Source organism: Arctopsyche grandis, chromosome 12, assembly GCF_051622035.1.
Source record: "Arctopsyche grandis isolate Sample6627 chromosome 12, ASM5162203v2, whole genome shotgun sequence".
In the NCBI taxonomy this organism is placed as follows: Eukaryota; Metazoa; Arthropoda; class Insecta; order Trichoptera; family Hydropsychidae; genus Arctopsyche; species Arctopsyche grandis.
The window spans coordinates 6,486,806-6,501,463 of NC_135366.1; the positions used below are offsets into that span (position 1 = coordinate 6,486,806).

General features: G+C 34.8%; 1 protein-coding gene across 1 annotated transcript in view; it reads right to left on the reverse strand.

Annotated features, from left to right (window-relative positions):
* Positions 1–12,808: 12,808 nt before the first annotated feature.
* Positions 12,809–14,658, reverse strand: part of LOC143920054 (GAS2-like protein pickled eggs) — a 159,068-nt gene continuing 157,218 nt past the window's right edge. Inside the window, exons 8-9 of the mRNA XM_077442740.1 lie at positions 13,366–14,462; positions 12,809–13,150 (exon numbers count right to left, since the gene is read on the reverse strand). Of these exons, the coding sequence (XP_077298866.1) occupies positions 13,058–13,150; positions 13,366–14,462 (1,190 nt within the window). The 3' untranslated portion in view covers positions 12,809–13,057. The remainder of the gene's footprint in view (positions 13,151–13,365; positions 14,463–14,658) is intronic.

The following is a 14,658-nucleotide window of genomic DNA, read 5'->3' on the forward strand; positions in this document are numbered from 1 at the left end:
TAAACGTGGTGAAGTAAAAAAAAACTGGCCAAATAAACGCATAATAGCATGAAAAAAAATGTGTAAAAAAAATATATTATTGACTTTTAAAATTCGCTATATAATTAATTATAAGTATTTTAAAGCAATGAAATATCACAATCAATAGAAAAAACATCTGACTATTGATTCCAATACTCATTTTTAACACAGCAATACTAGATTTAGAGTTAAAGACCGCAAAAGGCAAAAAAACTGTAAAAATTGCGCATTTTTTTAAACGCTCATATCTCGTAAACAAAAGTGAATCAATAAAAATCATTATCATATTCGAATTCAGTGGGTTAAATTTAGTAAAGATTGATTAGTCTCCGCTCTGGTAACTCAAAAATGTAATTGAAACACTAATAATTTATAAAAAAATAATTATTAAAATTTGACTTATAATGACAATTGTATTTTAAAGTGAAGCTGAAATGAAATGTACATATATTTCATATACAAAAATAAAATTTATACCAATAAAATTTGAAACAAATAAATATATTTTAAAAGAAAAATATAAGATAGTGTAAAACTATTGTATACCTTTGTACCTACATACATATATATTATAATGTAATCGTTCTTCTTTCCTGATAAGATAAAATATGTAATTAATTACAAGCCATTTTCCAATTTACTCTTATAGTCAATTGAAATTGTATCCCCATTTTAAAATTCAAAAGAAACTAATGATTGAAAATTAAGTATTAATTTATTTACTTAAAAAATCCGGGAGCACAAACAAAGCTCAAACACAAGTTAACGACAAATTAAATCAGCACTATTAACATAACTAGATTTTTCTACGTGACATCCTACATTACAACAAACGCACCTGCACATCATTCAACGACAATTAAAAAGGATAATATTTTTTTATTACTCTCACATTATCATAAAGCTACAATTTTTTTTCAAACTGAAAATACCCATAACGGTACGAACATTCAAATCTATTCACCAACATACATATGTACTTCCGTATAGATTCTACATACATATGTAGTATAAATAATTTGTAATCAAATGAAATGAGTCGAAAGTTGAATCAACAATCAAACAACTACAATTACTCAAGAGAAATACATTATTTATAAATTTATTTAAATAATACTTTCCAGATAGCACAGCCGATGAGTCCAAAAAATATGTCACTTCATGATGAATTTATGTAATATGTATACCTATATGTACATACATATGTATGTACATCGGTTAAGATTAATTGAAAATATAGATTAAGTAATAATGGATTTCTCTCCGGTACCCCTAATACATAAATATATTATTTTCAATTTCGTTCTTTCGTTCGTTCGTTTCGATCGTTTCTTATCAGAGTTTGCCAATTTTATCTGATCATTGTTGAAACGGTTCCTCAAAATTGGCAAAAAATCATCTTGCTGTATTTATTGTATGTATAATTTGTTAAAATTATGTACAAAACCAAAAATCCATAGATGTCTCTATGGATTAATTAATTGTTATTTCGTGTTCTTTAGCTTCTGGAAATACAGTGATTTATGTAATAATAAAATGCTGCATTGTTTGTAATTAATTTTCCAGCAAGGCTCATTGGGGTCTTCCCAGAGAAATGTAATAATAATAGAAGGGCCCTTACGAATAAATAGTTGTTGTCAATATTACGCGGTACAATCGGATCAATTTACTTATAAAAATGTATCCCACGCTGTTTATTGTGTGTTTTTGAATGCATTGTGCAATTTTTACCGATGCTAGCCCATCTTGCGAGTAATATAAACAAACAGATAAGTTTTTATCGGACATACGTCGAGCACCAAGCATCAAATACGACTGATGCTAAAATTATTTAGGATTGTCTGTGGACAATCGTCACTTTACAACAATATGACGCCCAAAGCCACTTCTATTATTTATTTATTTTATTTTTACATATATACCAGGAAGGCCTTACAGGTAAATCCCAATGCGCCTTCCTGGCCAATTACAAATTACAATTACAATTACAAATGCAGCATTTTTAATACAAATCGTTGATTTACGAGACACTGAAAAACTCGCAAATTAACGAGACATCTATGAATTGTACATAAATTTATTGTACATCAATCATACTTCAAATATTAGGTAGGAAGGATTTTTAGCCATTTTTTTTTTACGGGAACCGTTTCAACAATGAAATCAGAAAAAAATGGCAACGGAATCAAATCTCTGATAGAAAACGATCAAACTGGAGTCCAGAATCCAGGTCTGACCAACAGGGTTTGGTGCATCCGCTCTAAAATCGCCAAACAAACGAACGACAGATTAACAGAACGGCAGCTTTAAACGTAATTCTTGTTTTCTCGAATGATATATTGCACATCAGATGACGGGTAACCTTTCGATGTGCACAGGTGCAATTATTAAAATTGAGTTGGATCTTTCTGGCGAGTTTAATAAGGCAAGATTCGGAACTTATCGAATCTTGCCTAATTAAACTGGCCTGAAAGATCCAACTCAATTTTAATAATTGCATCGGTGCACATCGAAAGGTTACCCGTCATCTGATGTGCAATCTATCATTCGAGAAGACGAGAATTGCATTTAAAGCAGCCGTCCGCTAATCTGTCGTTCAATTTGTCTGGCGATTTTAGAGCAGATGCACCGCATCCCTGACCAACAGCATACTCTGAAAAATTCATTTTCATTCGAGGCCCGGTCCCAGGGATCGAACCCGGCGCCTATCGACGCTAATCAGAAGCTTAACGACCGAGCTATGCTGCTGGCTAATATAACATTTCTCTGGGTCTTCCTGTCAAGCCTTCCTGGTATCTATGTGGGTAAAAATATAATGTGAAATAAGACAAGGAATAGGGGAGATATTATAAAAGCTAGAGATATTGTTGTGGGGCGCCAGTCTGGAGCCGGGCCTGTGCAAGTGGCGGCCCATATTTGGATATCCAGTTTCGCAGCAATGAGTGAGGTTGTGACCTCCAAGGTCGCGTCTCGACCATGGCTACCTGGTCACACTCACCTCACGAGGAATGACCTACCGCAACAGGACGACAACAAACTCACCAACCCCTCGAGCCGACAAAAAGATTCAAACGATTCCAACTCATATGATATATACATATAAATATATCATAAATCGCTTCTTCTCACCTCATCGAATACTCCAAGTGGTGCGAATCGATAAAGCGACGTTCAAACCAAAAGTGCATTGCAACTTTTACGTGCTACTAAATGCATCCGATTGCCTTGTGCAACCTTTTGGGGCGACATTCAATTTCGAATCGGCTAATAATAGCGTCAACCGTGTCACGATATCTCCATTTTCCATGACCTGACGGTGTTATTAACGGTTTTAGATAAAATCGTCCGATCGTTAATGATTTATTTACGACTGTGGAGATTTATCGTTTGAGATTTTGCTTATTAGAAGATTGGCATTTAAAATTGATCGAAACGTCGAGAAATCTTATCTTATCTTTTATGCATGTTTGAGCATTGGTTTTATGAAATCATTCGGAATGATGGAATCTATAAAAAAAGATCCATATGGTCACTTTCGAAATTGAATTCAATGTCTGTGACTCATAAACTACAATTTTCGTAATTGAATCTTGAAGACACTCTAAAATAAAATAAAATTTAATTTATCTAAGTTGGATTCATATAGTATTGTTGCGGATTGAGCGAATTGCACATAGACCAACGGATATCTGTTATCGGATTAACTAAATGCATGCACTTACTTCCAAAGATTATATCTGGACTCTAAGTGCATTTAGGCTAAACAATGACCGTTATTAGTTATTTCTCAGAATCGGTACGGGAAGACCCAATGTCGTGGAAACACATATCCGAATACGTGACTATACAACAGGTAAACAGATTAGGCGTCCTGAGAGATCTACCCTTTATAAGGCGGTACGTAGGCGATATCATGTCATTCTGGACTTAGCAGTGACACTGCGTGTATCTCCTTAATCATCAATAAATGCTGTGAAACGACTGTTGGCCTTTTACTTGGATCCTCCACCCACCCCTACGCAACAGTATAATCAGAGAAATTATTTGCTTCATAGCGTTTTATTTTCTTCATTACTTTGAAATACAAATTTAAAGGATGTTTGTTCTATCAAATTTTATTTTATTCATTGACTAGTGGTTTTACCTGGCTTCGCTCGGTATTTGTAATATAAACCGCTTAAACATGGCTAATCTAATAGTAAACATTAATTTGTGTTTTTATTACATTTATTTGTTAAAATTTATAAATTGCACACACAATGAATGTTTTTTTCTATTTAAAGGACCCGAAATTTAAAAAATAATCCTGATCCAGAACTGAAAAAGGAATCCGGATTAGGAACTGAAACAGGAATCTAGACTCGGAACTGAAAAAGGAATCAGGATCCGAAACTGAAAAAAGAATCGGGACCCGGAGCTGAATAATGATTTCGGAACCGGAAATGAAAAAGGAATCCGGAACCGGCAATGAAAAAAAAAGGAATCCGGAACCGGAACTGAAAAAGTAATCTGGAAACGGGACCGAAATCGGCAACGGAATCAAAATTGATATCGATATCGTCGTCATAGAAAACCCGATTTTTTCGATAACGTCACGGATTCTACCACCCAAACCTTATATACATACATACATATATACTTGCATACTTAAAGAGTCTCTTTCGAAATTACATATATATTAAATTACTATGCATATATAATGGTAGTTGTTTTTATTTAAAACTTTTTTCTAAATCTGTGAAAAAAATATATGAACAAAAAGTAACTCTTGGTAATTTCTCAGGCATATAATAAATTTCTTAAAAATTTTCCCAATTTGTTCGTTTAATTTTTATTGCAAATTCTTCTGCTTCATTGCAACATATTTGCTGAATCAAATTTCAGTGCAAAAAGTTTTACTTTTTACAGCCGATATGTATGTATGCATAAGTTTAAGGGGTGCACCTCACGGGATCGAATTAGAAATGCACGAAAAACCGAATATCGGAAGGCAAAGATCGAAAATCGAAAGATCTTAAGTCAAAAGATCAAAAAAAAGGGTGCATGGTAAACGGTACATACTCACGTACATACTCATTTAATTTGCGCGAGCAGGATACAACAGGAACAAGAGGAACAGGCTTTTCCTCCCGTATTCTGCGCGCGCACATTAATACGGGAGGAAAAGCCTGTTTCTCTTGTTCCTGTTGCATCCTGCTCGCGCAAATTAAATGAGTATGTACCATTTACCATGCACCCTTTTTTTATCTTTCGACTTAAGATCTTTCGATTTTCGATCTTTGCCTTCCGATATTTGGTTTTTCGTGCATTTCTAATTCGATCCCGTGGGGTAGACCCAAGTTTAAGGTATCTTACCATACAAAGCCTGGGATGCGGTGCATCCGCTCTAAAATCGCCAGACAAATTGAACGACAGATTAACGGACGGCTGCTTTAAATGCAATTCTCGTCTTCTCGAATGATAGATTGCACATCAGATGATGGCTAACCTTTCGATGTGCATAGATGCAATTATTAAAATGATAATTATTAAAATTGAGTTGGATCTTTCAGGCGAGTTTAATAAGGCAAGATTCGATAAGTTCCGAATCTTGCCTTATTAAACTCGCCAGAAAGATCCAACTCAATTTTAATAATTGCATCTGTGCACATCGAAAGTTTACTCGTCATCTGATGTGCAATCTATCATTCGAGAAAACGAGAATTACGTTTAAAGCTGCCGTTCTGTTAATCTGGCGATTTTAGAGCGGATGCACCAAACCCAAAGCCTGATATTAAGAGGGCTGTACACCCGAAACCTTAATTTTGTTACCGTTCCTTTCTTCGATATATATATTGAGTGTATGTATATATTGAGTGAATGCGACAATATATATCAATATATATATTGAGTGAATGCGACAGTTGCGCTTCGACCAGATAAAACGTGTTTTAAATTGACAAAATCGAGGTTTCGTATTCTACTATTTTCTCCTCCAAAACTGGACCAATTTTTAAAAAAATTTCATCATCGGTATGAGAAAGATATTTTCTGTGCATCTATCGGCGTATTTTTTTTTAAATCGACCGTTAAATAACCACGCTAGACTCTTTTCGTGGGTGTAAAAAAGAGGCGATTTTATAGATGTTTGGCGGCTCCTGGCTCCTATAAAAAATAATTAATCAAAAAAATAAAACGATAGATGCACCCTAATGGTGGATATCCATAGCATATTAAAAAATAATTTCTCTAGTGCCATAATTGAGGTAGGGAGAAGTATAGTACTGTTTCGTAGGGGTGGGTGGAGGATCCAAGTAAAAGGCCAACAGTCATTTCACAGCATTTATTGATGATTAAGGAGATACACGCAGTGTCACTGCTAAGTCCAGAATGACATGATATCGCCTACGTACCGCCTTATAAAGGGTAGATCTCTCAGGACGCCTAATCTGTTTACCTGTTGTATAGTCACGTATTCGGATATGTGTTTCCACGACATTGGGTCTTCCCGTACCGATTCTGAGAAATAACTAATAACGGTCATTGTTTAGCCTAAATGCACTTAGAGTCCAGATATAATCTTTGGAAGTAAGTGCATGCATTTAGTTAATCCGATAACAGATATCCGTTGGTCTAAGTGCAATTCGCTCAATCCGCGGCGTACGTTACAGTACGTTTGTATGGACAATGCGCTGCTGTCCAGCCCTCTTAAACATTAGAGTTTATATATATATAAGGGAAACTTAATCAGGAACATAAATAAAATTATGTATATAGGTATGAGAAGCTTCTAGAGAGAAAATGTTTTGCCCTAAGCTATCTTATTAAATCGTGGGAAAATTTTCTAAAGTTTATTTTCAATTATTCAAAGTGCACTGAAATGCATGGGGAACATTAAATTGTATGCACATGGATAGACGTGGTTAGCGCTAGTTCACTTTTGATTTGAGCGACCCGCCATCCATATCGGGCGTAATTTTCATCCTTCTCAGCAGTAAAAGGGTAAACGGTCAGTTTTGCATGCAAGTGTTGCTCGCCCCGTCACAGCTATTTATTTGGTGCGAATTGTTAAGGACTCTCGATGGTGTTTTACGCCAAACATGGCGCGAGCACTCACTTAAAGGTGAAATAACGATTCTCGCCGACCAGTTAAAATATGTCGCCGATGACATTACTCTGGCTGGCCGGCCAATAAGGAGTCCTCATTACGCCAACAATGGTCGAGTGACTCACCGCAAGGGCACACCACCAGCTCGAAAGAAATTGACCGGGGGCCCCCGAAACGAGCCTTCAATTATATGAAAGAAACGTGCATAACAATTCCAAGGAAACCTGTTGAGAGTTCAAGTTGCCGAGTAATCAATTCATTGATCGTTATCTGCGCTCAAAATATCAACAAATGTTTTTATTTGTAAGCACTAAGCTATACCTTATGCATAAATTAACTTAACCACTTGGCAATGTCCAGGAAACGGTTGCAGTTCTCTTAAATTTCCTTGTAAATAGTCATAAGTTCTATGAAATTAACCGGTCTCCGTGACGAGCACGAATGTGAAACGCCGGAAAACGCAAATATCGAAAATAGAAAGATCTTAAGAGGGCTGGACAGCAGCGCCTTGTCCATACAAACGTACTATACTTCTCCCTTCCTCAATTATGGCACTACAGAAATTATTTTTTAATATGCTTTGGATTTTTAATATCTGGACTCTAAGTGCATTTAGGCTAAACAATGACCGTTATTATTTATTTCTCAGAATCGGTACGGGAAGACCCAATGTCGTGGAAACACATATCCGAATACGTGACTATACAACAGGTAAACAGATTAGGCTTCCTGAGAGATCTACCCTTTATAAGGCGGTACGTAGGCGATATCATGTCATTCTGGACTTAGCAGTGACACTGCGTGTATCTCCTTAATCATCAATAAATGCTGTGAAATGACTGTTGGCCTTTTACTTGGATCCTCCACCCACCCCTACGCAACAGTACTATACTTCTCCCTACCTCAATTATGGCACTAGAGAAATTATTTTTTAATATGCTTTGGATATCTACCATTGTGGTGCATCTATCGTTTTATTTTTTTGATTAATTATTTTTTATAGGAGCTAGGAGCCGCCAAACATCTATAAAATCGCCTCTTTTTTACACCCACGAAACGAGTCCAGCGTGCTTATTTAACGGTCGATTTTAAAAACAATACGCCGATAGATGCACAGAAAGTATCTTTCTCATACCGATGATGAATTTTTTTTAAAAATTGGTCCAGTTTTGGAGGAGAAAATAGTAGAATACGAAACCTCGATTTTGTCAATTTAAAATACGTTTTATCTGGTCGAAGCGCAACTGTAGCATTCACTTAATATATATATTGATATATATTGTTGCATTCACTCAATATATACATACACTCAATATATATATCGAAGAAAGGAACGGTAACAAAATTAAGGTTTCGGGTGTACAGCCCTCTTAACCTTCCAGCGGGCGCGCTGTCGTAAAATTTACGACAAATGCGCTTTATCGCATCTCCTACTTTTACCACATAGTGATAAGCATCGAACTTCGAGCTATTCGAAGGTCAGTGTTTCCCGAAACTGTAGTCTAATCGGTTGTGCTTAGAAGTTTTTGTGAGTCATCGATATTTGGGAATTTCCGTTGAGCGTTCCGTTGAGTCCTATACATGCAAGAAGCATTCTGCAGTTGAGGTGGTTTGTAATAATGGTAAGGATGAAAATATTAATTCTGACTAATAGGTAATATTGATTCTGATTAATAATTCTGACTAATGATCGAATGGGTCGAGAAAATATTTTGTTTTGAAATGTTTGTTTATAAAGTAAAATATAATTTTTTTAAAGTATTTTCATTTATCATTTTTCATAACTTTACAACATTTCCTTAATATTTACATAAATAAATCACCATTTACATAAATAAAACACCATTTACACGGAGAAAACTTGATGACGTAAAATTTACGACAAGCGCTCGCTCAAAGGAAATAACTCCGCGCGCCCGCTGGAAGGTTAAGTCGAAAGATCAAAAAAAAAAAGGTGCATGGTAAACGGTACATACTCACGTACATATTCACTTAATTTGCGCGACCAGGATACAACAGGAACAAGAGGAACAGGCTTTTCCTCCCGTATTAATGTGCGCGCGCAGAATACGGGAGGAAAAGCCTGTTCTTCTTGTTCCTGTTGTATCCTGCTCGCGCAAATTAAGTGAGTATGTACGTGAGTATGTACCATTTACCATGCACCCTTTTTTATCTTTCGATTTTCGATCTTTGCCTGCCGATATTTGCGTTTTCCCGCGTTTCACATTCGGGCCCGTGAGGTAGACCCGAAATTAGCATATATATTCAAAAAATATATGTATATATGTGTGCATATAGCTAAAACTGTTTGTTGAGGTTTGATTTATCACATTAATAGACTTGCTATGATCCTGAATAGCTTATAGGCCAATTATATTGAACCTATGACCCGTGGGTCAGACACAGACTCAATAAGGCTTTTTAAATGACCCACGTGTCGATGAGTGAAAATTAAAAAAAAAACTAATAACGTTGAAAGGGTAGTGCACTGGTCTAGACATTTTTAAAGAATTTAATAATACATTTAAAGAAATGGATCAACTTACAGAAAATTGTTTCTGTAACAACAGACGGTGCTCCCGATGTGGTGGGAAAAATATTGGTTTTCTTCAGCAGCTTAAGCAAACTATTAGATATTCTCTGATTGAATTTCATTGTATAAGTTCCATGTGCGAAGCAAGGTTTAAAAACATTTTCCAATGTAATGCCAGTTGTAATAAATTCATCAACTTCATAAATGCTTAATGTAAAATTTTGACGTTGACCTTCATTTTTTGATCTTCACTTGTAAAAGTATAGTAAAATAAAAATAAAACGTAAACCTTTTTGGAGGATCAACTGATAAACTTTGACAAATCTTTGGTATTTGATTTCCAAATTTATTGGTATTCTTTTTAACCCCCCCTTCAAATGATTTAACTGACTTAGTGACCCACGGGATAGTTCTAAAAAAAATAACTAACGAAATTTGACCCACTTCTCAAAAAGCTTCGCAATCACTGTTATAGGCAGTAACTTTTTGCTATTTTACTACAAATTATTATGATTCATTATTTGATAACGGCCCATTTACATAGTAATTGGTTTTAGATACTAGAAATCTTTTATATCTAAAGGCATGGTATATTTACTAGTTGACAGTAAAATGTATGTAGCTTTCCTTATTAGAAATATTATAATTCATGTCAGTGTGTTTTTTATTATTTTTGGTGTCATGAATGTAGTGTAATCATAAAATTAATACTTTTACATGTAAATTTCACTGATTTTGCATTTGAATTATACTTAATACACCTCGGTTCGAATTGTAAACTTTCTATTATTATTCCACCTGTTTTAAATTAGGACAGAGGTATATTCTTTATGCTAACAATGATCATTTGAAAGACGAAGTTGACCCAGTTTTTATTTTAAGTCTCTCTAATGGACCCTAAATGCTAAATGTCATTAGTTCATACTAAATATAGATCTCTATTTCACATGATCAAATTTTACTTTGACTCAAAAGAAAATATGCCCATAAAAGATAATGCTAGAAGAATTTATTTTAAGTATGTACTGAATATGCTTTACCAATACTTTGCTAGAAATACTTTGCAGATATGTTTAACATATTTTTGTATGCATAAATACTGCTTTTCATAGAAACATTAAAATATGTGATACGGCAGGTATGTATGTAAAATGAAACATTTGTATGTGGTTTTACTCGTTTTCTTTATTTAGTACCATTATTCTAACGGTTAGTTTTAGGCAGTAGGATAAAATTATCCAAAAAAATAATAATAATTTATACAAAATTATAATAATTAAAATAATTAAAATTAAAGATTCTGTGACTAAATTAGTACAAATACGCATATGCGATAAAAAATAAACACAATAATAATAATAATAATAATAATAACAACAAAATACATTGTAAAAAAAGTCACTTGAATAAAATTAATCTAAGATTAGCTTCTCTATTTGGTATTGTTAAACTGATTCGTCAATTATAATTGTAATAATAATATATTTTTAAGAATAAACAGCGACAGATAAAGTCATAAAATGTCAAGAAAAGTGTTTACATGTAATAACAGTGTAGCTTACAAACTAAAACGTTATACATTAAATAGATCAATAGATAAACAGAAAACTTGCTCATTTGTGCACTGTACTATGTATATACTCGCATATTTAATATATATATTGTATATATTTTAATTTAAAATAGAGCGAAATAAAGTTAAAGGTTTATATGTACTTAAAACATAAAATTTTGTTAGCAAATTGTATAAAGAATAATATAATATACATATTCAATTTATTGCTAAGAAACGTACACTTACGTACATGTAAGTTTATTATGGAAAAAAGAAAAGTTGTCAAATGCAACTTTATAATATTTGTAAGCACCATTGAATATTAGGATAGAAATGCTTCTAGTAAGTAAGTATACAATATGTGCGTGAATTAATAATTAAATAATCAATAATTAATATTGAACTGGTTTTTTTTTTAATTTTGTATGAAAAAATATAGCCTACAACCTACAAGGCAATCATTTCATTCAAAAAATATAATATTAGACCACAACTAGTACTGTAACTACGAATAGTCAAATTAAATGTTCCCAAAAAAGTTATCAATACTATATTTAAAATCATCAAAATCAATTAAAAGACCATTTTTTTGTGTTGTATCACCGTTTGAAACCAATATTACATTCATTGCACGCAATAATACAGCGTGATAAACTTTTAATAAAACAAGATTAGGACCAATCGAAACAATCCTAAACTAACACATGTATGTTTGTATAGTACTACATACTATAATATAATAGAATAAATGTCAACAATAAAATAAACATGCTACAAACTTATCTAGCACCAATCTTCTTGAGAAGAGTCGAAACGACGACGGCACACACACACGTGCCCCTCGTCAAAATATATTTATGGTAGGGTTTAAAGCGGCGTTTACCAACGGTGCACATTTCCATCATCACAACAATAATCCTAGTATAAGATAGTCAAAGTTCACAACGTGCTACTTATGTATGGGAAACACCGATTTAAGAGTAGAGAGAGATTGTACAATTCTATATAGTATATTCATATTTGTGATCAATATAATACACTCAATTCAAATACATGCCCAACGTATCCCCTAATACTAACATGAATACTTTCAATACTTTCAGGAACAAATCATATAGAAAGTATTTTTTATTTCACTATAATATATTATATTGTAATTTATAACACTTGTCAAGAACACGTTCTATGTATGTATGTAGTTCAGTGTTATGTTATTATTGATAATTTTCTACCGTTCGGAATCGTTATTGACAAATGTTAGCCGAGACTTTCACCAGAGCGCGTTCAAATCGATGTCAGAGGGCACCGGTAGATCCTGAAGACAAAAGCGTTCATCTCGGCACACACACATTCATACAAACACTCGGTTTTTCCACCGAGTGTACACTTTCACTACATTATAACAAATGCACTATAAATCTCTACAGTTTAAAAAAATCTCCTTAAATATCACTAAGCGTTCGTACCCCATGCAAAGTCGTACAACACCAGCACATCCACCGCGGATAAAAATTTGACAAATTCGAGTGTCTATAATATAAAAATAAACTAAATATAATATTTAAAAATAAAATATTTTTCTTCAAATATTAGTGTTTTTTTTTTTGTTTTTGTATATGTATTTAAAACCTACATAATTCTAAGCTCATATCTGGATTAGTAACGGAATGGTGATTCAGTCTACTATATAAATATATAATTTAAAAAATTAAAATTGCACTTCAGATATACTGTAATCCGTACGAATCAATCCGTCCCAGGGAGATTTTCTTCTACAATTAACGATTCTTCATTTGATGCCATCCTATGCAATTATCGACGATGCTTCCAGCATCATTTGCATAAATCGGCTATTAAATATTCATAGCGGTCGATGGTGAGCTTCTTTTTTCTGTTTGAGAAGCTCGTCGTTTACTTGTCGTGACGTCGTGTTCGAGCCCATATCTTGTAAAGCCTATTTTATATACAATGACAATGGTAAAAAAAAGTTTAAAAAAATAAAATGAATAATAAAAACAAAAACAGAGGTAGAATGGAAGGGAACGGGTTTTATCAATCGTAAAAATCAGACGATTTCTTATAGGAGGCTGTCGATATGGGTGCCGGTATCCTGGACGTTATCCCAGCCTTAGGATCTTTTCTAGGGGTAAACATAGGTATTTTACTAACTAAAGCAGCCGACTTCAATCCGGAAGAGTCCTCTGAATCGACTATCAAGCCGCTGGAGCTTTGACTCCTCTCTAAAGTTCCATTGGAGTGGACCCAAGCTCTGGTAAAGTCGGAGAAACCACCCTCGTCATTAGCTACTTTCGACATACCGTTCTTAGTTGCGGTATTGGTATCTGAATATTGCTTTATAATGTCCTTTAAAGTTTCCAAAACCAAAGTGTCATCTTCTACATTTTCAGCCGACTTCAATATTTTCTCTATCAATGGACTCCTCTGTTTATTAGTTTTGATTGGAGATGAGTTTGGCGATCCTTTGATTTTGCGCCCGTTGTGATCGTAGCCGTTCATGTTCTTCAAAGCGGTAGTGCTAGATCTCAAGGTAGTGTTCCTTTGGAATGGTGGAGAGGCAACTTTGTTTGGATTAGTCTTTCCGTTGGGTGTAACGAATGTTTCGTTATTGATGGCAGGCCTTGTTTTGCCTTTAGGTGCTGGGCTTCTACCGTTCCATGTGTTATTTCCAGAAGGAGAGGTAGTCCTGCTGCCTGTTGATCTACCGAAGCTTCCAACGCTGTTGCCAGTTGGTGAGTTTGCTGGAACTGTAGGGGGTTTGCTTGAAGCATCTTTGGACTTAGCTCCTGGTAACGGTCTCTTGACTGGACTCGGAGACTCTCTAATCATAGACTTTTCCCTATTCATAGAGCGATCATAACTGGCCGACCTGGACCTGTTCTGAGGGGATAGATTCTCAATAGACAAACGCCTCCTTGTCAGAACGGGAGACTGGGGTATTTTAGTCGAAGTGGCTGATTTCTGCAAGCTTTTGCTAGGCGAGTCGTTCTTATCCAAACTCATTGGAGGAGTATTAGTCGACTGTTTTTTGTCCAAAAATGAGAGGGTGGGTTTCTTATCTGAGCCGTAAAGATTTTCCGAGTAATTCGTTTTCCTGAGGCCCGTAATCGAGCTGACTTCTTCGAAGGGTTGCGTGCGTGGCTTGCCGTAGTTCGGTGTCTCGTCGTATCTGCCGCTGCGATCTTCGTTCGAAGACAAATGGGAGTTGCAGTACGCGGTCTCGGTGCTGGCGATTGCATCAGGACGCTCTGCAATTAAGATACATCACACATTACTTAATTATACTCGTGGAGATAGCGATAGAGACGCAGCTTAGCTTAATTGATAGGACATTAGTTGGTGACATGAAGAATTACGATTATCAACAACACACAGTAGCAGCTGGAAAGTTTTGGATACTACGGTATTTGTTGGCACAATACACATTGCACCTTTGAGTGGGAG